General features: G+C 40.1%; 1 protein-coding gene across 1 annotated transcript in view; it reads right to left on the minus strand.

Annotated features, from left to right (window-relative positions):
- Positions 1–26810, minus strand: part of SCHIP1 (schwannomin interacting protein 1) — a 657653-nt gene that overhangs the window by 485094 nt on the left and 145749 nt on the right. The window contains exon 4 of the mRNA XM_070406902.1: positions 19431–19566. Coding sequence (XP_070263003.1) covers positions 19431–19566 — 136 coding nt within the window. The remainder of the gene's footprint in view (positions 1–19430; positions 19567–26810) is intronic.

Genomic DNA, 26810 nt, shown 5'->3' on the forward strand with positions numbered 1-26810 from the left:
CCTATAAGAATTTGAGGAATTTTAATGGCATATAAATTAAAACATGGAGTTTAAAAAGCAAAGTTCAAAAATATTGGAAATATTTCTTAAGAAAATATTTATATTTAATATCTCTCTATATATAATTTTATATATTTATATTTAATATTAAATATATAATCTCCAGTGTATGTGCATAATTCTAAGGAAATTTAACAAAATATTAATAATGGTGGTCTCTGTCTATTAGATTAAGGGTAAGAAATACTTTTAAGATGTTGTCCATATTTTCTAAAATAACCATAGATACACATTATAATTAGAAAGAAATAAGCATTGCTATAAAATGAGACAGTCTTTTATAATGTAATTTAGAACATTATCTTCCAAAATATGTTGATTTTTAAAAAGGTGTCCTGCCATTATTGGTAGATTTCATTTATCTAAAAGCCTCATTTCCTAAACAGTTTTAGAGAAACTAGTGGTCACTGTACTTAGTTTTAAAGTGCAAGTAGCTCCCTCCTTCCACGGACGAAGCTCAGGTTTTCTGGTCTTTGCAAAGATGCAAAGTATCTTTACTAAGAGGAAGCAGATTCAACACTGTACTTTTTCACTCTCTACACTGAAAAACCCCTATTAGCACCGTTTTCTCAAATATATGAAGGACATATTACTATTTTTGAAATATATATATATATATATATATATATACATATATATATACATATATATATATGTATATATATATGTATATATATATATATATATATATATAGGCACATATGTGGAAGCCTACATTTTTGAAAATGATTCTGATCCAAATAAAGAAACTATTTAGAACTCTCCCATGTAATTATGATCACATAGCTTAACCATTTGCCTGCCATAAGCGTCTATAGACCAACTTAAAATCATTTTTTCGTGAGATTTTTCAACTGAAAATATTCAAGAACTCCCGAATTGTGAGTAATATATTTATTTTTATAATATTCATTGCAAATTGATTTTTTAAATTAAATTCAAAATATCGTGGCATGTAGAGATGGTTTCCATTTTGGATGCGTGGCAGTTAACTGGTTAAACTTCACATGAATAAATGCTTCCCTGGATCCCAACAAGTTTTCCTGCCTTTCTCTTCCTTCCAAAAACATTAAAATGAAGTTCCACGAGTATATACTTCTTCCTGTTTCTAATATGCCCATTTTTTGTTCAGTTGGCAAATGTGACATGTGCAGAATGAATAGTTCTCTTTCCAAGAGAACCGATGTGGGAGATTTTGAACAGTCTATGGAAGGTTCCATGACCTTCAATAGGGTCCATCTAGCTAGCCTCTCAAATAGAAGCTTCCCAGCCACACGGCCCACATGTCAGATAGAGAGCTCCCACCACACATGCGTACATGGATCATTCTTCTCCCATCCCTTTCCTGCTGGCACTAGTCAGAGGTGCTGCTCCAAGTGTGGAATGCAGGTATAGGCAGCCATATACGGCGTGTGCATGGCTCTTTTGTGTCTGTTGGTGGGACACTGGAAAATGGGTCTGGCACAGCTCATCTCTCACAAATGCTTAAAGCCATCCTATCACAAGCCCAGAAAAACACAGCTTTTAGCTGCTTGGTACTGAAAAATTTCAGGCAAATTTCCAAAAGCCCTCAAAGCTAGTGTTGAATTGACAAAGTGCCAAAACCTCTCTGGCATTAAATTCCCACTCTTTATTTTCTCCCTTCAAGTGAACAGTTGCAAAAACAATAATGTGATAATGCCACTCTGTGTTCCAAATATCTCGAAGCACCATCTTGTTAAGCTTCTCGGCATCCCTTTGAGACTAGTAGGAATTGAGCCAGCTGACTTACACATTTTACAGATGAAAAGGGTCAAATGTCTGTGCAATGACCATGTATACCTTATCACATAAGGTCCAAGGTCTGGATTTTGTTCTCAAAACAATGCCAAGTGTTATAGGAAAGAATCTGAAAAGCTCAGTGAGCATTAGAAAGGGCCAGAATATAAGTCTCACACAGGATGCTGGGTGGGGAGTGGGGTGTGTGAGAGGTAATAAACTGGTGAAAGTGATAAAAACATCCCAGGAGGGACAACAAGGCATAGACTAGGCATGTGGCCAACTGGAATCAGTGAGAACTGACATGTTGGCATGCACCGTTGGTAGAGCTAATGTGGCATAAGGGGCATCTTACAACAGCAGGCACAGTGGATCTGTTTCTTCTTTCTTTTTTTGTAAGTACATTTAAGCCCCCTTCCCATAATTACAGATTCCACTGTTATGGGAGTTACTGCAAGGGATAGGATTCTACTCCCCACGATGAAAATAACATCCCTTCTGTGAATCCTAGCAATCTGGATTGAACACATGATCAAAGCCAGTCACCGAGATAGCCCTGGTTGAGGGCTCTGAGTCTGAAAGGAAGTATCTCAGGGAAGCAAGGCACGTTTAGAACTCCTCATGGCAAGGCAGCCACTGTCTTATAAGGTCAGCAGCACTCCAGCCAGGCTGTCCCTGCGGTATGCCTTTGCCTGAGGTTCCAGCCAACCAGTTTCCTTTAGTGCCTCCTTGTTTTCTGAGCCTGATTCTCCAGCTTCCCTGTGAATTCAATTAGATAGATGATATCTTTTTAACAAATTCATTTCTAGCTGGAATGAACTAGGGCCAGGTTCTGTAGTCTTCAACCAGGAAGATTGAAACAAGCATGGCCAAGGTCGTAGAGGAGTGAACATTGAGCAGAGCTAGTAGTGCATGTTACGTTTGTAGCAGCACGAACTACAAGTTTGAAGGAAGAATTCCTCCCAGGTAGAACAGAAGTCCAGATAGGGCAGAAATAACTATGGTAAGTGATCTAAAATGCATGCTTTGTCTTATTTTTATGTATCCAATAGATAAAGTAGGACTCTATTTCCCAGTCACCCTTGCAGTTAGGTGTGGCATGTGACTGAGTTCAGTAAAAAAAGTGTGAACTGAGTGACGTGTGTGTCTGTCAGACCTGGCCCATTAAAATCTTCCACATACACTGCTCCATTTCTTTTTCCCTTTCTGGTTTGCTTTAGGGTGAAAGCCATATGTTAAAGGTAACCGAGCCTATACCATCCTGGGTTCTCTGAATGACTGTATGAAGGAGGGTCCATACATTGACCTGCTCATTGGTCCAGCACTGATACCTAATCAGGAAATAAACTCCTGTTGTGTTTGAGCTATTATACTTTGGGGGATCTATTTGCTACAGAATAGCCAAAATATACCATGTATAGTAAAAAATCTAGTTAATCAAGGAAATATTCAAATTCAGAGCAGGGCCAGAAGTAAGGTTGACTTGATATTGAGCCCTTGAATTGATGGTCTATAGCTTCAGAATTTTTCCTGATTAGGAAAAGGACAGATAGACTCTCTAAGGGTAGATCATGCAGCTACAACTACACAGGTGAAAATATGCAAGCAAAAAAAGCTCATTAGAGATTTGACATTCCTGAATAGAATCATAGAATTTATTAGAGATCAGTAAATTCTAACATTTTTTGTTTCTGTTTTATGCATTGCATATCTCCATGCTAGATTATAACCCTGATTTTGCTTCCCCCCGCCCCCTGACCCACGAACCTGGTTTTCCTTTCTCAAATAGGTCCAAGAGATATGTCTTACTCTCCCTCCTGGGTGTGCTTTTTCCCCCGATCTCCCCCTTTCTTAGTCCTCAAATGGGTGGTTTCTTGGAGGGTTTAGTCAGATTTGGATAGTCATATCAGTTCATAGAAACACCAGTGGCTTAAGTATGTATCTAATAAATGTTTGCTGAATAAAGAAATTATTCTTGTTTTCTGCTTTTAATGAGACAACATTTACTAATGTTTTATTTATGTTCAAGTTGAAAGAGATTTCAGAGATCATATAGTCCAACCAGTACACATACACACACCCTTCAACAATATAGAATCCCTTTCTACAGGATCTCCAACATGGACCATCCAGTCTGTGCATGCATATTTCTGGTAATGAGAAGCTCACTGCTTTACGGAAAAGCCTATACCATTGAACAACAGCTCCAAAGTTTAAACAGTTGTTTTTTATTTTAAATTAAGAAAATTTCTCCATAAAACTTCAACTGATTGCTCAGCATTTGGGGTTCCTTGGTGACCCCACATCCCAGTAGAAATTCTCTTGCCCAGGAGTCAGAAAAAATCTGTTTTTTAGCTCTACCTTTGCAGCTGACCAGCTATCTAACCTTAGGAAGTTGCTTCTCCTCTCCTGAATGAAATTTCCCCAACTATTAAGTGAGAGGTAGGAAAAAGATTATATTCAAGTTCATTGATAAAAAACAATATTTATGACAGACACCTATTACACATCACTAGATACGCACCTCCAGGCTAACTCTGATTCATTAGTTAACACAATTTCAGGAAGGCTACTTAACCAGCCAAAAATATATTATTGTTTTTCCACCCATCATTCTTTATTTTTTCCACAGAGATTAAATAAAAAAAAAAGCCCTTCAGAGTCATAAAGTCCATATATAATGCTATCCTTATATTTGTACAGCAGGGGTTGGAAACTTTTTTTCTGCCCAGGGCCATTTGGATATTTATAACATCATTCGCGGGCCATACAAAATTATCATCTTAGAAATGTGCCTGCTATATTTGGTCACACATTTAATTAACTCACCCCAGTGCTTGGCAGGGACAGACCAAATGATTTCACAGGCCTTATACAGCCCTCAGGATGGACATTCCCACCCCTGCTCTAAGGTATTGAAGCTTGATCTTCTTTTCTAACTATCCTCAAATTTAGGCTAAGTCTAGATTTGACCACTTCTTAAGATATAAAGATACTTATTTATAAATCATGGATAGTCAAAGGACATGTTTTCTATGCCAACACCATTATCTGCCCAGTACAGATCTGCCCGTCAATTCCAATTCCCCCAAAATGAAACCCCAGATGGAGAGATGTCTCTTTTTGACCATAGTGGTGAGATCACTGCATAATGTTAAATTTAAAATGGGTTTTTCCATCAAGATGGGTCTTATTAATGGAGTCATGCTGTGTAATACACTGTGTCGTGTGCAGAAGAGCAGATGAGATGGTGTCAATGATCCACATAAGAATTAGCACAAGATCCATTAGGTAAAATGGAAATGGCCTGAATTCTTCTCCTAACTGCCCAACTAGATGTGTGCTTGTATTTCATGTGCTCCAGCTTGAGTTTACTTATGGGAGGGAGCCAGGTTCATTTAGAGGAACTGGCATTTGAAAGACTAGTTAAATGGAGAAAAGCATGATATACTGACTTATATCTCTCTGGAAGATATTCCAACTATTTGGAAGCCTTCCTTGGAAAGTCTTTAAGCTCTTTTCAGTTCTCTGAAACAGTTCAGCTTACGCCACAGTTTCTAGCAATATTTAATATAAAATCTTCAATCAGTTAGGTCATATCCATTTAGGACCCACATGCACTGTCAAATAGGACTGTCCCTTGGGAGTACAATTCAGAGATAGAAGGGACGCTGACAGTAAAACATGACAACAGAGGACAGCAATCACTTGATGGAAATCTCTGTGCAGAAGCATCAACCCAAGATGATTCTTTAAGAAGTTGGAGAACTGCCTTTGCACACCTGATGTTAACTGAGCCCTACCCATAATGTTCATAATGCTAGAAACTCACTAAAACAAGCTTAGAATCCATTGGAACAAACGGGGGTCCTGCTTCACTGAAATAATCCAAAGAATCCCCATTTCCCTCTGAGAATCTACTCTTTGGGACCTTCCTACAACACATTCCACTTTTGGTCTCTACCCTCCTGAACCTGGTCCTGCGGGAACTGTAGCTAGAAGAGCTGCTTCTGGTAGGAAGCTGTGGTGGGGCCAATGCAGCAGAAATGAGTCTGTGAGTATCTCAGATGTAAAAACTATTCCCCAAACAAGCGTATCTCTCTTAGTGTCAAGAAAGGTTGAAATCCGTAGTAAGAATCACACCTGTCAATCAGTTCCCTCTATGTTCAGCAACCCTGAAAAGCATCCTCAATAGGGTGGTTTTCATTAACTAAATATGCCCTTAAATCCCTTGTAGCCAAAGGCTCTAAAACCTTTGCAAGGGTGTATGGACCACGCACACAAAAGAGATCCATGAGCACATTTTTACATTGGCAAGAAAAGCAAACTGTCACTCAACTAAATTTAAGATTGTTCATGCACATCTGCTACCACCAGACTGTTATAGGGGAAAAAAAGAAAGAAAGGAAATGTGAATTGCTCACATAAATAGTTCTGGATATTTTTCTATTGTTCAGATGATTTCAACAATGATTAAAAGGCCATCAAACCAAAACATGTTTGTGGTCTGTCATACAGCAACAATTTTTGTTTAAATAAATACATAGACAACCATATCTCAACTGCACAATGTTATTTTAGATTGTTTGGTGTTATAGATACATCACTAAAATATGTGTGGAAAAACAAGAAATATAAAACATTACACTTCTGATAGTATCATAAGTGAATCACATCTTTGAGAGACGGTGACAGAGACAAAGATTGCTAGAGAATAAATTTCTGAATCAAGTGCATTTACCCCATTTCAGAATATAAAGCAGATGCATCTTATCACATAAGCTGCAAATCCTCTAAATTAGAATGCTACAGTCTAATCAACCAGAATGATTTGTCCAAAGTCCACCACCCGCAGGGAATGGAGACAGTTTATCATAAAAGAACAATCTAAGTTTTAAAATCAGAGAAGTGCACTCAACAGTATGTGAAAAGCGCTACTTATTCATATGTAAAAATCAAAGCATAATTATAAAATTTGGGGAAATTAAACAAAAAGAATTGGAATAATAAATCTACCTTTCACTCTTTTCAAAGACAGAGTTCTTTTAAATATTAACATCAATTAAAGAAATCATCAGTGGATCTATTAAGCAAAGCTGACAAAAATGTATAACAAGAACTCAAATTTAAATTGTCACTTCCTCCAAAATTTTACACTCCAGACAAAATTTACCCAAAAACAAATGCCAAATTATTGAAGAGTTAAGAAGCAGCAGCAAATTCACTTGGAAATCCTATATAATAGAAAGAATTTATTATAATTTTATATAAAGAATTAGAGGTTTAGCTAAGTAAATTACATATTATTATTGGTTTGTACATATGAGAAGAACTATTGAAGGAAATAAATTACATATTATAATAATATAAAAAGATAGCTTAGTTAGACTTTAAAATAAATGGTTCTGCATAAATAAATGTTCCAAACCCCACAACAGGCCTGAGAAAAGATAATAATTTGTCAAATTATTTTTACGACACTATATTCTCTTAGACAAATTTGAATAGTTAATTAAAATATCTACTGGGGGCATTCATGATAGCAATTCAAAGTATCTTTCTTCATTGTCTGGGTGATATCATGAAATTACACTTTTGACAGTTTTAAAGAGAGCATTAAAAGGTTTTTGAATAAACCATTTTTTAAATTTCTGGTTTGAATAATTAAATTGGACTCTTTTGAAACTAATTACATATTTTCAATGATTCCTACAAGTCCTTCTGCAGTGGCCCATATGTAATAATTTTATAAAAAGATCTATCCTTACCACTTAGTATAGTCTATAGTTTATATATCGTATATCAGTAAATTTAAAATTTATAAGTCATTAAATATTCCCTATGTGTCCTGACATTAGAATACCTAGATATTTTCTCCTTTGGTAACTGAAAGTATGATCAGCAGTTAGAAAGTTTAAAACTGTCCTTCCCAATGAGCAAAAATCAGAAACTACTTTCTAAAAGAGAGCCTTGTGTTTACCAAGGGCAACAATCTGTACATTTCAAACTATTTAATGGGTATGTGAAAATGCTATTTCCAAAGCAATTGCAAGGCAATTACTTTGTGGTGAATTAAAACAAAAACTCAGATACTCAAAATTCAAAGCACCAAGCATCCACATACCAACATATACAATGAGAAAGTAATTTTTCAAATTACTGTACTAACACTTTCTAATATAATATTTTAAACGGTTAACCCTGAATTTAAAATCTAATGAAGGCCATCACTTTTTATAGCTTAAATTTAGCCTGGCTTGGTTAGACTTTGGAGTTTCCTCTCTCTATCTGTAAAAATACTATTCACCTAAAGTAGGTGGCAGGTGTTTGTAAAACTTACACTGTCCAATTGCTTGCTGTGGCCACAGTCCCACGTCCTTGCATGCTGTCCAGACCTCTCCATGGTGCTGAACAATTACTCTTGCCCATTTGAGAGGAAAGAGTTTATTGGAACCAGCTTTGAAAGAAATCCATTGAGGGCCGGCCGCCTGAGTTAGCAAGTAAAGGTATCTGAGAATTTTCTGTAACACATACTACAAAGGAGAGGTTTTGCCCTTCAGTTATCAACCTCGATGCTCGGGCAGCTCAAAGATTCTGGGGCAGAAATCTTCAAGTATAGACAAAAGAGAGAGAGCTCTTGGGCGCTGGAGTTTGCTGATTTTTGTCAGTGTTCTTCAAATGGAAAAAACACATACAGAATACAAGGCTACTCAGAGAACAGAGGATTCCAGAAAAGTTCTTGATCTTAATGCAGAAAACGAGCTCTCATTAGTCCAAAGCAGCCAATTCGCTTCATCCCATCATAACATGCACTTTTTGATAAGAAATGAAATAAAGCTCAGAATTCCACAAGCCACTGCACACACCATGTAAACAGATATGCGTCCCTCCAGCCCGGCTCCTGTCTGCTGAAGACTGTTGCAGCAGAAATCAGGCTCTTGTGGCTTTCACAGATTATCTCCTTCTGAGGCTGAAACGTGTAAGGAGCCACACGACACCCAATGATGTCATCTCTAAAGCAGGTCACAGTTGCTGCTGTATGTAGATGAAGTCCTTCCAGGGAGTGCTTGGCATAGTGATTTTCTTGAAAATCTACTTGTATTAAATAGCACAGTCTTCTATCAATATACTTAACCCTATCAATACAGTACCATGAAGAGAAAATCAATTGATTGCTCACATATGCAGCAGAGTCTCTGTTTAATGTAAGATCAGCTCTGGCTCTGCTTTAGGAAATGAATAATGTAACTAACTCATGGTGAATACAGTGAAGAAGGGGTTTTCCCCCACGGAGCTGTTTTGGGAACTAGAGGAATTGTAGAAACATAGAATCTGCTTCTAAAACATGACAGAATTTTTAGCAGGTTAAAAACAACTTACTCTTTTAAAAATCAATCCATAAAGATTACAAAATAAAAATGAAGGCAACTGTCTTCAACTCCTGACAACATTTTACTTAATGGAACTTAAAAAAATGTTTTATAGATGTTAAAAAAATCTTACTATCTCTGAAAAAATGTATGTTTTCAAATGTTGGTAGAAAACTTTCTTTAACTCATTATTTTTAGATGTTTTCTAGCTCTGAATAAAGTAACAATTAAAATTTTAACTACATTGTAACCCATCTGTACATGTAAAGTAATAGCTTCCTATAAAATAATATATATAATATTATAGGATGTGTAATAATGACAAATGCCCATTTCCATTCTGTGTAATGTATTCCTTTTATCTTTCTCAGCTATGTATGACACATCATAATTTAGGATTTTTAGTCATAGCTGACATTCCTGTCAGCTAATAGTTAAATCATCTCATTTCCATCATGCCAACTCTCAATAATCCTGATAGTCAAAGAGAAGAATAACTTTAATCTAAGCAGTGTTTATTGAATGTATCCCCTTTTCATAAAAACCAAAATGCCCTGTATCTGGACCCATCTTCTGGCCCATAGTGAAATGCTCCTTAGTGAAATGCTCCTTAGTGAAATGCTCCTTAGTGAGATGCCCCCTAGTGAGATGGCCCACGATGAGGTACCACACCAAGAGGTTTCGGCCTCCACGAAAAGGTGGCCCAGATCATCGGGATCTCAGTGGATCTGAAGAAGTGGAACAAGTCCACCGAGTCCCTGCAGGCCAACCTGCAGTGGCTGAAGGAGTACCGCTCCGACTCATACTCTTCCCCAGGAAGCCCTTGGCCCCAAGAAGGGAGACAGTGCTACTGAAGAACTCAGGTCGGCCACCCAGCTGATCGGACCAGTTGTGCCCATATGGAACGTCTACAAGAAGGAGAGAGCCAGCATCATCACAGAGGAGGAGGAAAACTTCAAGGCATTCGCCAGTCATTGCATGGCCTGCACCAATGCCCGGCTCTTTGGCATCTGGGCAAAAAGAGTCAAGGAAACTGCAGAACAGGATGTTGAAAAGAAAAAATAAAGTGCTGTTGTATCTTGAAATAAACACGGTGAAATGGATCAAACAACAGATACCTTCCTTGAAAAACGTAGTACTCTGCCAAGTTTTTTTTTATCAAGAATAAAAAATCTGAGGAAGAGAAAACTGAATTTCTATACAAACTCTGCCACTGAGAAAATTCTATTAAAACAACCGTAATTGTTTCGGAATTAGATCGGGAGAATTTTGCCTCAGCACCTCCTGAAACTATAGGTATGCAATGCTAAAACCTCAAAATTAAATCCTGAAAAATATTGACTACCGAGAGGTTCTGGTCATGTAAGCTTCCTTACTAAAGCTGATGTTTTTTGAAATTTCTATAGATCAGTGTTTTCTATGCCTTCACAATGAGAAGGTTGCCTAGAATATTTTTAAAAATACAGAATCCCAGGCCTCTTCCCAGATAATTCTGATGTAATACATCTGTTGTGGTGCTGGAATCAGCATTTTTTAAGTTCCCAAAGTAATTCTTGTTTGAAAAACACTGCAATAATTAATATATTAAATTGTATACAATCATATAAAAATCCAAATCAGTAAAAATATTTATGACATTTGTCATGCTAAAAGGCCGATTGTTGCTACATGAAACATCCAGTGCAGGGGGTGGGGGGGGGGCAGGTCGCTCTCATCTTCCCATCTCATCAGGTTTCTAGGAGGAAGCACTTTCCTAAATACTCCTAGTCCCTGATTTCCACCCTTTAATGCTCTCCATGAAGGCAGAAGGAGTTAACTGGTTAAAGGATTAGGCAAAGGAACTCAGCAGCCCAGGATTATTCTCCCTTCATTTTTCTATGGAATCCACCTCCCTGCACAAGATCTGTGGGGGAGGCCGGCAGTTTTCAAGTGTGTCCTATGATGGGTAGGCTTCCCTAAGTCCAAAGTTCAGTAGTTGGAAGCCCACTGGAGCCACAAGTCAGAGTTATTCCCTCAAATCCAGCTTTGACAGAAAATAAAGCTGAGATTTTGATATCACTTTGCCTAAATCTCTTGTCTTTCAAAATAAGTTCTGAAATTAAGAAGCTAAAAACAGTTACTTATTGACTCCCTAAAAGACCATATTCTAACACTGTTATCCTGTTGCCAAGACTTGGTCTTTATTTACCCACTAGCCAGTTGCTGTAACAAGTTTTATACGTGATATAACTTAATAAACTTTTCATTTGCATAATACAGCTCTATGATACAGGCCAATGAAAAGGAGATGTCCTATGTTAAAATTGCATAGGAAATTTTCCAAATACATTGTTCAGCTCATATATATTATTGAGTCATTTTTTAAAAAAAAACCTCTAACACTTGGAATTTTCTTCAACAACTATTAACTCTAGGATAGTGTTTCCTAAAGTTTCCATGGATCAATAGTTCAGTAAGGTGTGACTCTTAATGAGTTTCATGGTCCGAGAAGCTTGGAAAAACATAAAATCAAAATACCTTTCCTGCAGATTGGAAATGTTTGTTAACTAGAAGGCTCTAAGACAGTGGTTCTCAACCTTGCCTGCACATTAGAATCACCTGGGAATCTTTTTAAAATCCTGATTTCTGGACCTCATCCTCCAGAAATTCTGGTCTTTGTTACTAATGTTGTGGCCTCACCCCATAACAAAGAAACAGAATTTCTGGAAGATGAGGCCCAGAAATCAGGATTTTAAAAAGATTCCCAAGTGATTCTAATGTGCAGCCAAGGTTGAGAACCACTGCTCTAAGAAGTCCTGAAGTAAATAAATTGGTTTACTTCACCCTTCCCCTAATTGCCATCCATTAATATCCTATGAAACTACTATTCCAACTACCACATGCTGGGAAATTCTGCTCTAGAAGATGTTTCAGCAGTCAAGTTTTTGTTAATACCTAAAGCTTCTATACAATTGATCAGTAAAATATCGAGTATTTCCTATAAATTATCAGTGCATTTATGAGAATTTCCAACCATGGCTGGGGAATTATGTAAATTCTGCAAGGGTAAAGGTTGTATGTATTTGGATGATCATTGTGCCTCTATTGCTTAGCAACTGCCCAGCTCAGATATTTGTTGAATGAGTGAGTAAATAATAAAGACCCAACTCAGGGATGTGAGTGTCTTATTTTTTATTTTTTTAGTTTTAATTTTTAAATTTATATTTATTGATTTCAGAGAGGAAGGGAGAGAAGAGAGAGAAACAACAATGATGAGAATCACTGATAGGCTGCCTCCTGCACGCCCCCTACTGGGGATCGAGCCCACAACCTGGCATATGCCCTTGACCAGAATCGAACCAGGGACCCTTCGGGCTGCAGGCTGATACTCTATCCACTGAGACAAACCAGCTAGGGCAAGATGTCTTATTTTTAAAAAATAAAGTTTAGAAGAGCCTTATGCCAATAAGCCAGGGGTGGGCAACTCCTGGCACACGTGCCAAATATGGCACTCCAGTAACTTTTGCTGGCACGCGAAACCCTCTCTTATAATCTTCCATTTACAATTGTGAATCTTTGTTCTCAGTGATGAATTTTGTTAAGTCACGTAATAGGAGTAGCCTGACGGATGAAAGTAGTAGCTCGTGCATATCTCTGAAGGTCACGAAATATAAACCTGATGTAAAATCTCTGTCATCAGTGATGCAGCAGCAAAAGTCCCACTGATAATATCAAACGGAGCCGTACCGGTTTGGCTCAGTGGATAGAGCGTTGACCTGCAGACTGAAGGGTCCCGGGTTCGATTCCAGTCAAGGGCATGTACCTTGGTTGTGGGCACATCCCCAGTGGGGGGTGTGCAGGAGGCAGCTGATCGATGTTTCTCTCTCATCGGTGTTTCTAACTCTCTATCCCTCTCCCTTCCTCTCTGTAAAAAATCAATAAAATATATTTAAAAAAAAAATCAAACGGAGTCATAAAGTTTTCTGTTGGACTATCAGTGTACATGTATACATTAAAAAATAAATGTATTTTTCATCATCACATACTGTGTTTTTGTCGCTCGAATGAATTTTATTATTTCTTCAAGGTTCTTCACATACGTACACCTTAAGAGATATCAAGTAGGTGTAACATGTTCTCAAAAAATTAGGGTTGGCACGCAGAAGAATTTTGAGTCAGAGATTTTGCTGGTTTTGGCAAGCACTCACAAAAAGGTTGCCCACCCCTGCAATAAGCTTTCCAGTTCCACCCCACCCAGTTTTTCCTTGGATCCTAAAGCATCTTTCATGCCCACCTAATGGGTATCATGCCAATTTGTAACAATGAAAGTGGATTTTGTAACAGAGGGTGCACTCTGGGTCTAAACTAGGGGTTCAATACTTTATCTCTTCTAAGCTACAGAATAAAGACAGGACTCACGTGAGGACAAATGTGGACACTGGACTTGAGGTAAACTACAAAGAGAACAAGTTCTTTCTCCATTCTCTCTATCAAAATGGGGCACTTAATGCCTAGGTTTTTGAATCTATACTCACAGGTCAGTAACTCTGAGGCTGCTAAGGAGGGTTTATTATATTATTATCTATATTAATAAAAGGGTAATATGCTAATTAGGGTGGACGTCTTCCGACGCCCATCCAGACAAAGCCACAGTGGCTGCGAGGCCTGGGGCTCAGGCCTTGCAGCCACTGTGGCCAGCAGTGGCAACAGCAGTGGGGTGATGGGGGCGGTGCCTTCCCCTGACCAGCCTGGTTGCCTCCTGCAGAGGACATCCCCTGAGGGCTCCCGGACTGTGAGAGGGGGCAGGCCTGGCTGAGGGACTGCTCCCCCCCCCCCACAGTGCATGAATTTTCGTGCACCAGGCCTCTAGTAGATGAATAAGTCAGATATCAAATAGCAAATTGTCAATTTTGTATATCATTCTAAACCCTGGAAATGCTCAATATTAGCAGTGCCTCAAAAAAAACATGCTCATTTTTAAACCTATCAAGAAAAATGTCCTCCAATCATTAAGTTAAAAGGATAATTATGAAAATAAATGTATACTATCACCCATATTCAAAGACATAAAAAGAAGAGTGTCTGTGATGTAAAGATATTTTTATACATACATATATTCATTCAAACTGTTATATATAATTATATGTCAGATAATATCATTTCTAAGACTTGTGAAGAGAAAACATTGGTTCTGTAAGTGCCTGGTTCAAAGAAAAATAGATCCAGTTCTGTTCCACATATGATTCTATACTGCATTCCCTGAACCAAAATTTAAGACAAATACACTAACAAAGAATTTGCTATTCAGGGGTCTGAGAATTGGGGTGCTCAGACATTAGAACTCATGGGGCTTAAGTTTATAACAATAGCTGGCCATAATACTATAACTTGGCTGTGACCTGGAAAATCTAGGTTACTAAATTATTAGGTAGCACAAGGCTTACATTCTCTATAACTTTATAGCTTTCAAGATTATATTGGAACGGGTACCAGGGAATTCCTTTTAGGGCCTGAGTTCCCCCCAAAAACAAGTGCGATTTTGTAAAAATACTTTCTCCCTTCAGTCACTAGAGTTTTCCTGATGTGTTTTAAAGCCAAAAAAAAAGGAAATAAAACTTGAAGGCTAATGAAGGAGTTTGAATGTAGGTGCACAGGCACATTTGGCAGATGGGCAGTGCTGGCTCCTGGTAGTATACTTGGGAAGGTTTGGGGGCCGCCTGGATGCTCCTTGCTAACTACCCAGCTACTCTTGCTAAAAGCCAGGGCCACTCAATCAGTGCCATCGATATGAGGGCTCCACGGCCTTCTTTCCAGGTAACAGGGTCTTCAACTGGCCCAAACCATTGCCCTTGAACCTGCTCAGAACTGCAATTCTTCCTGAACAGGAGAGAAGCAAAACCTGGAGGCTGGGGTGTGCAGCTACTGGAATGGCACTTCCTACACTGATTTGCCCGAGAGGTGAGGCCAAGTAGCCCCATTCTCCCCACCTTGCTGCAGATCCTCCCATGTCTTCTTCCTCAGGTCTGAAGGGAGGAAAATGATCTAGGCTTGCTTTTACTAAGTATACAGGTGTGTCCTCTCAGAAGAGGCCACTCATTTAAAGGCAAAAGGATTTGTACCTGGTTTTACCTTTGGATCTTGAAAATTAGTCTTTAAAAGGAGCAACACTAAAATAAATGCTTAATTTATTACTTTTATAATGTGCAGCTCCAATCTCATAATATACATATACATTCTGAATACACATTATATGTGTGTGTGTGTATATATATATATATATATATATATTCATATTCTATGGCACAATTTGATTCTCACGGATTCATTTGGTGAATCAGAAACAGGCACTGTGCCTCCCCAGTTGGAATCAAGTTAAAAATTCCGCCTCTGTTCTTCACAACTGTTCCTCAGCATTTTGAACACATGGAGTGTTTTCTAAGAGCAGATTCAGAATGGGCTAACATTTATGGAGAAGCATCATGCGTCTTCTTTTACATATGTAATGCCATTTAATCTTCACAGTGACTCTAGTCTAACCCATCTCTGAGATGGTTGTTATTTCCAGTTTGCCGACGAAAAGGGACCTGTCAGGTGTTATGTCTTAGACTCACAAAAATAGTAGAGAGCTGCTCTTTTAAGTCAGGTGGTCTAGGGCCTTACTGGATAAGCCACACTGCTCCCTACAGGCCAGACCATAAAATATGGGGAACCAATGGCAGAAAGGGGGCATCGCCAGGAAGAAAGGCTGAGGTAGATGGAGCCAATCCAAGCCAAATGTGACTGAGAATGTCTCCAAACAATTCAAAGATTTTTCTGGATTTATCTGCAGGAGTAGGCGAATTATTTGTGAAAAGGTTACCAATCTAGTTTAGAATATATCATACTATACTTTCTTTCTATGATATCCTATGAGGCAAATTACAGATTTCTCAGAGCTGGGAACTAAAAGGATAAGTGTTTGGTCATATGAAATTGATTAATAAAAAGCACACAAAGCATTTTCCACTGTTCTCCTCGGTGCAATCACAATATTTTTAGTGTTTTTTTTATTTTTAATTACTTTTTTCTCATTTTGATACCTATGGTAACAGTTATTATTCAAAAATGCTATTTCTTTTTTAAATAGATAGCATGTTCCTTTCTTAAAAAAGAAATGATTTCAGAGAGGAAGTTGAGAGGGAAGGAGAAAGAGAAACATCAATGATGAGAACCATTGATTGGCTGCCTCCTGCATGTCCCCTACTGGGCATCGAGCCCACAACCCAGGCATGTGCCCTGACTGGTATCAAAATGTGACCTCCTGGTTTATAGGTCGATGCTCAACCACCTGAGCCACACAGGCCAGGCTCAAAATTGCTATTTCTTTTTTTTTTTAAATATATTTTATTGATTTTTTACAGGGAGGAGGGGAGAAGGATAGAGAGTTAGAAACATCAATGAGAGAGAAACATTGATCAGCTGCCTCCTGCACACTCCCCACTGGGGATGTGCCTGCAACCAAGTTACATGCCCTTGACCAGAATCGAACCCGGGACCCTTCAGTCCGCAGGCAGATGCTCTATCCACTGAGCCAAACCGGTCAGGGCAAAATTGCTATTTCTAAAAACAAATTTTTCTGTTACCGCATGATACATGGTGGTATAATGGTACTTAATATGCAAATTGCTAATAATACTTAATATTATCTTCCCTCCTGTTGCTCTTTCAATTTGGCATTGAGCAGCTGAGGCTTGAGGTTTTAATCAAAGAGCATTAAATTAGGCAATTTATAAAATCAAGCAAGGATTCTCTTTTCAATTATTTAATTCACTGTTTATACCTATTAAATTGTAAAATAATCTTTAAAATTCATTAACTGATTGTCTCTTCCGATGCTTGACCATGTCTAAACAGTCTTTTTTTCAAGTGGCACAGTGTGATAGAATAGTGCAGCGTGAGGGCTCCAGTCAGATGTGTAGCCCAGAGCAAGTTAATTATATCTCTAAGTCTCATTTTCATCATCTGTAAAATGGAGATAATAATTATTCATATGGTCATTGAGAGGATTAAATGAAATAATCCACAGAAAGCATTAGTAAAGTATCTGGTATTTTTTTAAAAGATTTTTAAAATTGATTTTTAGAGAGGGGGGAAGAGAGAGAAAGAGCGAGAGAGAGAGAGAGAAAGAGAGAGAGAGAAACATTAATGTGAGAACGAAACATCGATTGGCTGCCTCTCACAAGCCCCTCCCTGGGGATCGAGCCCAAAACCTGGGCAGGTGACCGACAGGGTACACGGAACAATGCCCAACCAACTGAGCCACACCAGCCAGGGCAAAGCACCCTGCATTTAGTAAGGGCTCCATTCTTATCAAGATGATGAATTTGGGAGCTCATACTGAAACATTACTATTGATATATGTTGTAGAGCAGAACTATTCTTTTTATTTAAATATATTTTTATTGACTTCAGAGCGGAAGGGACAGGGAGAGAGAGATAGAAACATCAATGATGAGAGAGAATCATGGATCGGCTGCCTCCTGAACGCCCCACACTGAGGATCGAGCCTGCAACCCGGGCATGTGCCCTGACTGGGAATTAAACTGTGACCTCCTGGTTCATAGGTCGATGCTCGACCACTGAGCCACACCAGCAGGGCAAGCAGAACTATTCTAAATCTATATTAACCATTGTTCGTAACCAAAACAATCGGAGCAGAAGTATGTGAAAGACTTCATTCTCTGCTCAGCACAGGGAGTCATCCAGGTCAGCTGGTTATTAGAGGAAGTGCATCTGTTTGTGACAGGCTTAGCCAAGGTGGGAGTGCACAGAGAGCAAACACAAACTTTAACCCACAGGCACTGATTTCTGATACTCAGTGTCCATCATTCACATAGAGTCTTAAAAGCCTTTTAACTTTCACCTTCTATTGACCTCCACAGAGAAGGTATCCCAAACACTCAATTTTCACATTGTTTTTCACTCTCAAATCAAGACTTAAATATAAACTTTACTGAACTCAACCATTTTCCAATGTAGTTCATGCGCGCCCTCTAGTGATGTACTAAGGGCAACTAAGACAATTCATTCCCCCCAAAAACTCTCTTAAAAAGTGCCGATTCACTAAGTATTCAATTTCTGCTGACAGCTAAAAATAGATTTTCTGCCACTGTTATTTGCACAGCTATAAACTCAACTTACTGCTCTCTCTTTAGAATAAACAGCTAGATAAAACTGTTCATTAAAGAATACACAATGCAATCATCTGAAAACATTTCGAAGTAACCTTTGTGTGCTCCCAATGTGTCTACGTTATTTTGGCTGTTGGGAAGCCTTTTGACAAATAAGAGGATTACAAAGTTGTTAAGGAATATTTTTAAAAAAATAATACCCTTGGATAGTTACTTCATTTTTCTTCCAGTATTCCAGTGACTATTCATAAATTATGACAACGGCTAAATCTGCAAAATTCTACATTATAATCACCTAATCATTTATTTCCTACCACACTTGGCTGTGGTTGTTGTTTAAATAAAGACTTCCAGCAGGTTGTTCTACTCCTTAACTCTGTACCCAGGGATCTTAAACTGGTGGCCCTTGGAACAAGTGTGGTCTGCAGACATGGTCTAGATATGTTTTAAATTTTCTTGTTGCCGACATTTAAAATTCTGGATTTCTGGCCTCCCCTGAAGGAAGAAGATGACTTTTGACAAGAGCCATCCTGTATCCCTACACAGCAACCCGCTTCCAGGAGCTCCACGGGGCTGCCATTCAGGGAGGCCTGTGTCCTTCACACTCGGCCCCCATCAGTCACATGGGTTACTTACCTGGCCCCTGCAGGCATTCAAGTTGTAACCTCTGAGTTCGTAATCCTTTTCAATACTTTCTGTAAAAGTTCTCTTTATAATGTTTACAACCAAACTAATCTCCTATGATATTAGCACCACAAAACACCACCAGAGGCACAGACTAAATGGAGCATGCTGTTATAAAGAAAAGGAAGGTACTCTCCGTAATAGAGGAAGGCAAACACATAAATGAGGTTGATGTCCAAGGCATCATTTCCCTCAGAGTTGATAGAGTTCACTCTGTGTTTATGAATCATGTCTTCGTTTGGCGACAGCAAACCCTCACCGTGGGTTCACATTCAGCAAATAAGCAATGGACGTCCTCCAATCACAAGCCACCCGCTCACATCCCAAGATTGCTCTCTTGGAGCCACAGCCCCGGTGATCAGGGGATTGGCCTGGCCGGTCAGACCATGGAAAGGAAAATGGCACTCACGGGTGTGCTGCTGTCGGAGAAGGTGTTCATGCTGACGGAGCTGCTCAGCTTGTCCGAGGACACGGAGGGCGGGGATGGGCACCTCTTCTCCAGGGGGTCCTGCCGCTGCAGGTACTCGCGCCACGCTCGCTGAATGCTACAATAATAATAATAATAATAATAATAATAATAATAATAAAACAGCACATGCACTGTCACAGCACACAGACTTAGCACAAGGAGTCTGAAGGAAGTGGCTTTGGAGCCGGGGAAATGGCACACACAGAATGTGGCACAGAAATCAGAAGACCCGACTGTCTCTCTGTTTTACTGGTTTGACTTTCACAGACATGACTAAGCTCAATCAGTCCACAAGCATCAACTGAGTCAGAAAAAGTCATCCGTCAAAGTGAAACTGCTCTGCTCGTGTAAATGTACTGTGATCTATGGAACGCAAAATCTTTCCATTTCTCATCTTATATTTCAAATGAAAATAATGCACAGGCTGACAGAACACTTGCTCGTTCATTCAGGACAGCACTGTGGAGGACTGTTCTGTGCCAGGGTCAGCCCTAGGCTCTGGATGATGCAGTGGCCCTGCTCTGGGACAATATAGGCAAGAGCCCTGTGGTCACGGATTTTACAGACATAGAGAATGTTTGATAAATAAAGAAATGGAGAAGAAAAAATATCTGAGAGCATTATGTACTACTCAGAAAATTAAAGTAATGTGTGATTAAGTGGCTGCTTGAGATTTCATCTAAGGAAACTTTTTATTTTATTACTTTACTAGAGGCCTGATGCATGAAATTCGTGCAAGAGTAGGCCTTCCTTCTCCTGGTTGCCGTCACCAGCTTCCCTCTGGCACCCAGGACCCGGGCTCACCTCATAGCCCCAGCTTTGTCTGGAAGGACAGAAGGATGTCCTTCTGGACATCCGGTCTAATTAGCATATTATGCTTTTATTATTATTAATTATTTTATACTTCTTATTGATTTCAGAGAGAAAAGGAGAGGGAGAGAGATATAGAAACATCAATGATGAGAGAGAATCATCGATCAGCTGCCCCCCCACAAGCCCCACACTGGGGATTGAGCCCACAACTTGGGCATGTGCACTACCCAGGAATTGAACCATGACCTCCTGGTTCCTAGGTCAAAGCTCAACCATTGAGCAACACCGTCAAGGCTCTAAAAAAACTTATTTCCTATGTTTAGTATCTAAAAAATGTCATCTTCTGCTCTGGGTAATAGAAACCTCTTCTTTTTATATATATTATATAATTCCATTTATTATTATTTTTTCAATCTTTAATTTCTTTATTGATTAAGGTATTACATGTGTGTGCTCATCCCTCCATTAATCCCCAACCCCCCCTCACTCATGCTCTCACCCCGCTGTAGTCTGTGTCCATTGATTGGGCTTATATGCATGCACACAAGTCCTTTGGTTGATCTCTCCCCCTAACCCCCACCCTCCCCTACTTTCCCTCTGAGGTTTGACAGTCTGATCGCTGCTTCTCTGTCTCTGCATCTTAGAAACCTCTTCTTTGTGAAAGCTAGGTGATTTTTTCCCACTTGGACTGGCTTGTAATCTTAGTGATTAACATCTAGATTTTTACAAGTGATCAGTGAACACAATCTGTCCTCTCCAGGGATTGAGCTGAACATAAAGACCAAGTGTCAGGATTCAACTTTTTAAAATAGTTGCACTAATTCTTTCACCATCTCCTCTAGACTCCCAGAAGCGTCTGATCTCCTATAATTCTTCCACATACAACTGAAGTCATTAAAGTTGTTTCTGTATAAACAAACTGATTTTCTTTCATTTGGCTCGAATGGTTCAAAGACGATCAATTTTCAACAGTCAGGGGATATAAAGAACACAAAAAACGCTACCACCTTATTGAGTGTGTCTGTGTTCCCTAATTTATTAAGTCTCTGCGAATTACAACGCTCAAGGAAAAGTCCTGAAGCTGCAGTGAAACAATACCTTGGTATCCAAGGCCAATTTCTCTGAAACTATGAAATTTATCTCTCAGGGGCCCTTACTTACTTAGAAGCCAGAAGCTTCTGCTAGAGCCTACAAGGCTCTTCATGGTTTATATAAAATTGCAAAGGTAGATATGTTTTATGCTTTTTTTTTTAAAAGGGCCCTTCGAATTATATATACTCTAGATCCCATTAAAGTAGGATCTGACCCTGGTGTGGGTTCTAGTGGGTCACTGTTTCATTATGTGATGCATCCTTTGTTATTTTTCTTTGGTTTAAAGATTTTACGCATACTCTCAAAGAAGGCCCTGTAAGAAGACTGCATGCCTGGGTCTTGTTGCTTCTTCGGGGGACACATTTTATTGAGGAGTATTAATCTTTTGGAAGCTGTTAGTGGTTTCCACATTCTCCCAAGCGCTGGAAGTGCTGAGTAGCTGAGTGTCTCCCAGGGTCCTGCTGACAAATTCTGCCCCTCAAGGGCTTAAAAACTTCTGACATTTTAAAAGTGATTTTTAAGATAGAATGATCTCTCTCGATCTCTCTCCCTCTCTCTCCCTCTCTCCCCACCCCCACCCCCTTCCTCCCTCCTCCCTCCCTCTCCCTCTCTCACTCTCTCACCTTGATTATTCAGAGAATATAGAAAGAGAATAGTGGCCACTTGAGATAGTACATTTTAGCCTGTTGAGCACCAGAGGGCAGTGTGACACCTTTAAAGAACATAACACCGCTGGTCAAAACTGAGGTGAGGTCTGCACAGGTGGATTTGCACTGAGGCACCCCTCCTAGCTCTATGGAATCTGGAAAGTGATGTATCAGTTTTCCTTAAGTCATAGGTTAAGTATTCAATCTTCTTTTCTTCCAAGTGGATGGACAGTTTCTTCCTTCTTTAATTTACAAGAGAATGTGGCAATACTAAAGACATGAAGAGGATCCCAGATGTCATCCAAGGCCAGGTGAGGGTCGGCTGGGCAGTGCCTGCTTCTGGTAAAGAAGAACCCCATAATGGGGTTCTGTCACCTTTACAAGCACAGTCAGAAATCTGGATTCTCACATGAACGTTACTAGCTCTCCCATCTTACTAAATAATTTTTAAAAGTTCAAAACACATTATTATCAAGTAGGCTGAATTTGGAGATGGGGAAAAGAGGACACCATCAAAAACGGCCACAGGAGACAATGTCTAATTACACACAGCTCTTTTTGTGTGTATTCTCCCACTCAATCCTTACCACCGATGAGCTGTCAGGAGGGCACTATTACACCATAGCAGTAGGTTTTGCCTGCCCAACATGAGTCTCTCCTTCTTTTGTTCCAGCACCATTTTCCCATGAGCGTTGGGTGGAACAGATCTTACCCCTGCACTGCAGAGAGCAGCCTGTGTGTTGGGGCTGACTAGCCAGGAGGCAATGGCATGGCTCAAGTCAGACCAAGGCAAGACTGCTGAGAAAGTAGCCCCCTTTCACCTGGAGAGTTTCAGCTGGTAGGAGATAAGCCTAGAGCTGTCCATGGCCACTTTGCCACAACGTTAGGGAGCCCCTGTGAGAATGAAGAAGATGAAGAGCAGAGCTTATAGAAGAAGAAATGCAGGTGTTTGATGACCTTGTTCCACCACCTGAGTCTAGCTGTGCTTGAGGCCCATTAGGCCCTGGGTCTTTCTGTCAGTGGCTCCAATATAACCTCTTTCTATACACATTAGTCTGAATTGTAACAAGAGTCCTGGCCAAGTTTCGGGGAAGAAGATGGAACTAATGGACAGACCCACACTTGGGCCAGATTCCCTGCGTCCCCACCGCACTGTGCTCCCTCCTCATGGTTCAGCGAGACAGGTATACAGCAGGAGCAAGACGTGGGCGTGGTCGTCACATTCTGACTTAGTGGGTTAGCAGAACGCCTATTTTTTTTACATCTCTGTTAAATTGTCTACATGCAACTAAAAGTGACTCTAACATATAGGTCATGTTTACATTACTTGGTGTCTGCCCCAAGCCTGTGTCCTGACAAACCTGCCCAAATGCCAGGAAGGGGCACCTGCATAGCCCTCAGGTTTCCCACAGCATCCCGCACCTCTGGCCTGTTTCTCCTCCACTCCAGTTTCTGCCTGGTTTGCAATTCCTAACTTCAGCTCCTTACCTTATCAGGAAAACTACTTCGCTCCATTTCATGAAGGGTTTTTCCAAAGGTTCTATCATTTTCTTTCATTGGGAACACATTCCTTTGTTTCCTTATTTTGCATGACTCTGCATTGGTTTCTATGCATTAGATCAGCGGTTCTCAACCTGTATTTGCAGCTGTATTTGAAGCACATTGACCCCCTTTGGCGTTCAAACGACCCTTTCACAGGGGTCGCCTAAAACCATCCTGCATATCAGATATTTACATTACAATTCATAACAGTAGCAACATTACAGTTATGAAGTAGCAACGAAAATAATTTTATGGCTGGGTCACAACATGAGGAACTGTATTTAAAGGGCCAGAAGGTTGAGAACCACTGCATTAGATGAAAACAGCCACCTCTCCTAGTCAAAGATCAGCCTTCTGAAGGAGATAAACATCACTCAATCCTGCCCTAGCTCTTGGTTGTCTCTCAAACCTTTGTGACTGTCCAGGCAGCCAATGTTATTTTTCACCGCTCCCCAATGTTGAGGGTGTGCCAAGACCAGTCAGTGATTCAAAGAAGAGGATCTCAGTCAGCAGCTGGATTCCAGCTGACTAGAAGCCAGAGACACAGGCCCCAGTTTTTAAAGAATACAAATATACATCCTGCAGGACCACAAGCATAAGTCCCATGATCCACCGGAGCCCGGCCAGCTAGAGATATGCTCTGGGTGACAGTTGCAAAAACCAGGGCTCTAGACAAGTGTATAAGCTCCTTTTCGGGAGACACCAGTGAGTGGTAGCAAGGCAAAGGGAGAGCGCAAAGCTGTGTCCCCCAGCCCACGTTCTCTGAGAGCAAGCACCCTCGCAGGCTCTAGCTGTGTGCCTCACTGAAGCCTGCCTGGAAGCTCCAGGACAAGTAGGCCTCCTTCGCAGAAAGAGTGCACCTCTGCTCACCCTCTGACTGTCTATGCAGCATCCCAAGGGGTGGTAGCCTGTCAAGAACTGTCTCTACAATTGTTACAGTCCCATGAGTCCAAACAACTCAAGCCCTCTGGCCACTAGAGCCAGGAAATCAAAAGCTATCCCCTGAGAAGCAGCCACAAAAACCAGGTCACCAGATGTAAAACCAGCACACAGGACATATGTAGAAGCCCCGCTATGGGAGATGTTGATACTCTGGAGTGCGGCAGAGGGAGGGGGCAAAGATGAGGTGAAGATGAGGCTCCCTGGCTGGAGCCAGGAAGGGGGGGAGTACTTACTGAAGAAAAAAAAAAAAGAATAAGAAAAGAAAAGAAAAAGAAAGGAAAAATAAAAAGAACAAATTTAAAAAAGAGAGAGAGAGAGAGAAAAAAAAAAAAAGACGGCCCCTACCTGCTTTAGCAAGGCAGAGGGAGGCAGGAAGATGGCACCAGCCAGACTCCATCCCTGGAGAGTATCCCAGCAGGTCCTGCCCCTCAGACCTGTGCTTTAAAATTAGCAAATGCATCTCTTTCACCTAGCCTCTGGGCATTTTTCAAAGGGCTGCTTTGCGCTGGACCCTGGGGAGGGTAAGTCTGGCACAAGCCCTTTAAGAGCTGTTCCTCAGCCCTGGCCAGTGGCTCGGTTATCTGGATATCCTCCTGTACTCCAAAAGGCTGTGGGTTTAATTCCTGGTCAGGGCGCATACGCAAGTTGTAGCTTCAGGCATGTACAGGAGGCAACCCACCGATGTTTCTCTCTCTCTCTCTCTCTCTCTCTCTCTCTCTCTCTCTCTCTCCCTCCCTCCCTCCCTCTCTCTGAAATCAATTTTTAAAAAATAACACATACCCTTGGGTGAGGATTAAAACAAAAAGAGCTGTTCCTCAGTTTGCCTTAGCCCATGGGTCTCCTGGGCATGAGCCCAGTTGGTCTTCAGAGCCAGATTTTGGGGGGGTTATCTTTCTGGTGCTGGTCTTAGAAGTTGGGGTGTGAACCTTTTGCTCCTCAGGAAGAAGCTCCAGGTTTTGAGTTTCCTCCCAACTTTGAATCATTGCACTGGGTGGTTAATGGCCTTTCCTACCTGCTTCTGTGAGGTTTCCATTTTGTTTGGTCAATGTGAAGGGGTTGCTCTGCCAGTTTTTAGGGTTTTGCTTTCAGAGGAAATAGTTCCCTCTGTAGCTGTAGCTTCTGTTGTGTGCACTGGTGGAGGTGAGTTCATCATTTCCCCCCAGAAAGTAAGTGCACTTAGAGTGGTATAGGTTTTATGTCTCATTAGCTGTGGCCTTGGGCAAAGTACTAAGCTTATTGGCCTATATTTTGCTTATCCACAAAATGAGAATAATAATAACTTCTTTGTAATTCTTGCAAGGAGTCAAAGTCAAGGTTTCTAAGTCACTTAGCCCCAAACTTGACAAATAGAGCTCCTGGATAAGTCATTATAATTGCTTAAGACTATCAATCACTTTCAAGTATTTTTAAGTAACATGTGCAAATTGTATCCATTGATAGGATATGCAGGATTCCTGAAGATCTTTACTGGCATTATTCTATTAGCCCAATTTGATGTAAAAATGTACTTGAAAAGGTGTAATTGCATGGAGAAGATACACTAGGCTAAATGCTTTTCTTGGATTTTCTCCTTGAAAGGTCACTATAATCATTTACGACATGGTCAGTGTTCGCATTTTATAGAGGAGTGCAGCTGAGGCCCAGAGAGAGAAACAGTGCTCCCAAGGTGACGGGGTAAGGAGCAGAGCTGGGATTTGAACCTAGGTTTCTCTAACTCCAAAGTCCATGCTCTCAACCTCTCTTTTCTTAATTAAACTTCTGACTAAAGTTGTTAGGCATTACTCTTAAGCAAACCCAATTTAATAAGGCTTTAGTGAGAATTATCTTTGACATTTTGGAGGGAATTCTTTTCTTTCTCCTGTGTGTGTCTCCTTTTTAGAATCTAAATGTCTCATCATTAAATCGCACATATTAATAAAAATGAGAGGAATTGAACAATTTAATAAGAAAACTTAAAAAAGATTATTTGTATGTGTTGCCTCCAGTCAGGGAATGGGACCCCCTCCCCTGCAGAAGGGGGTAGAGGGAGGAGAGGGGGAATAATTAACTGATTAACCTGAGAATTTATATGCATAAATGTATAGCCCAGGGACACAGACAATAGAATGGTGAAAACCTGGGAGGGGCAGGTTCAGGGTGGAGGGGGTCAATGGGAAAAAAACAACAAACAAAGGGGATATCTGTAATACCTTCAACAATACAGATACATTTTTAAAAAATAAATAAAAAGAACAAAGTTGAAGTGGAAAAAAAGGAGATTTGGATTCAATAGATCTCTATGTTG

The sequence above is a fragment of the Myotis yumanensis genome, unplaced genomic scaffold, assembly GCF_028538775.1.
Source record: "Myotis yumanensis isolate MYYU_CA2020_CCGP unplaced genomic scaffold, mMyoYum1.0.hap1 SCAF_2, whole genome shotgun sequence".
Classification (NCBI taxonomy): Eukaryota; Metazoa; Chordata; class Mammalia; order Chiroptera; family Vespertilionidae; genus Myotis; species Myotis yumanensis.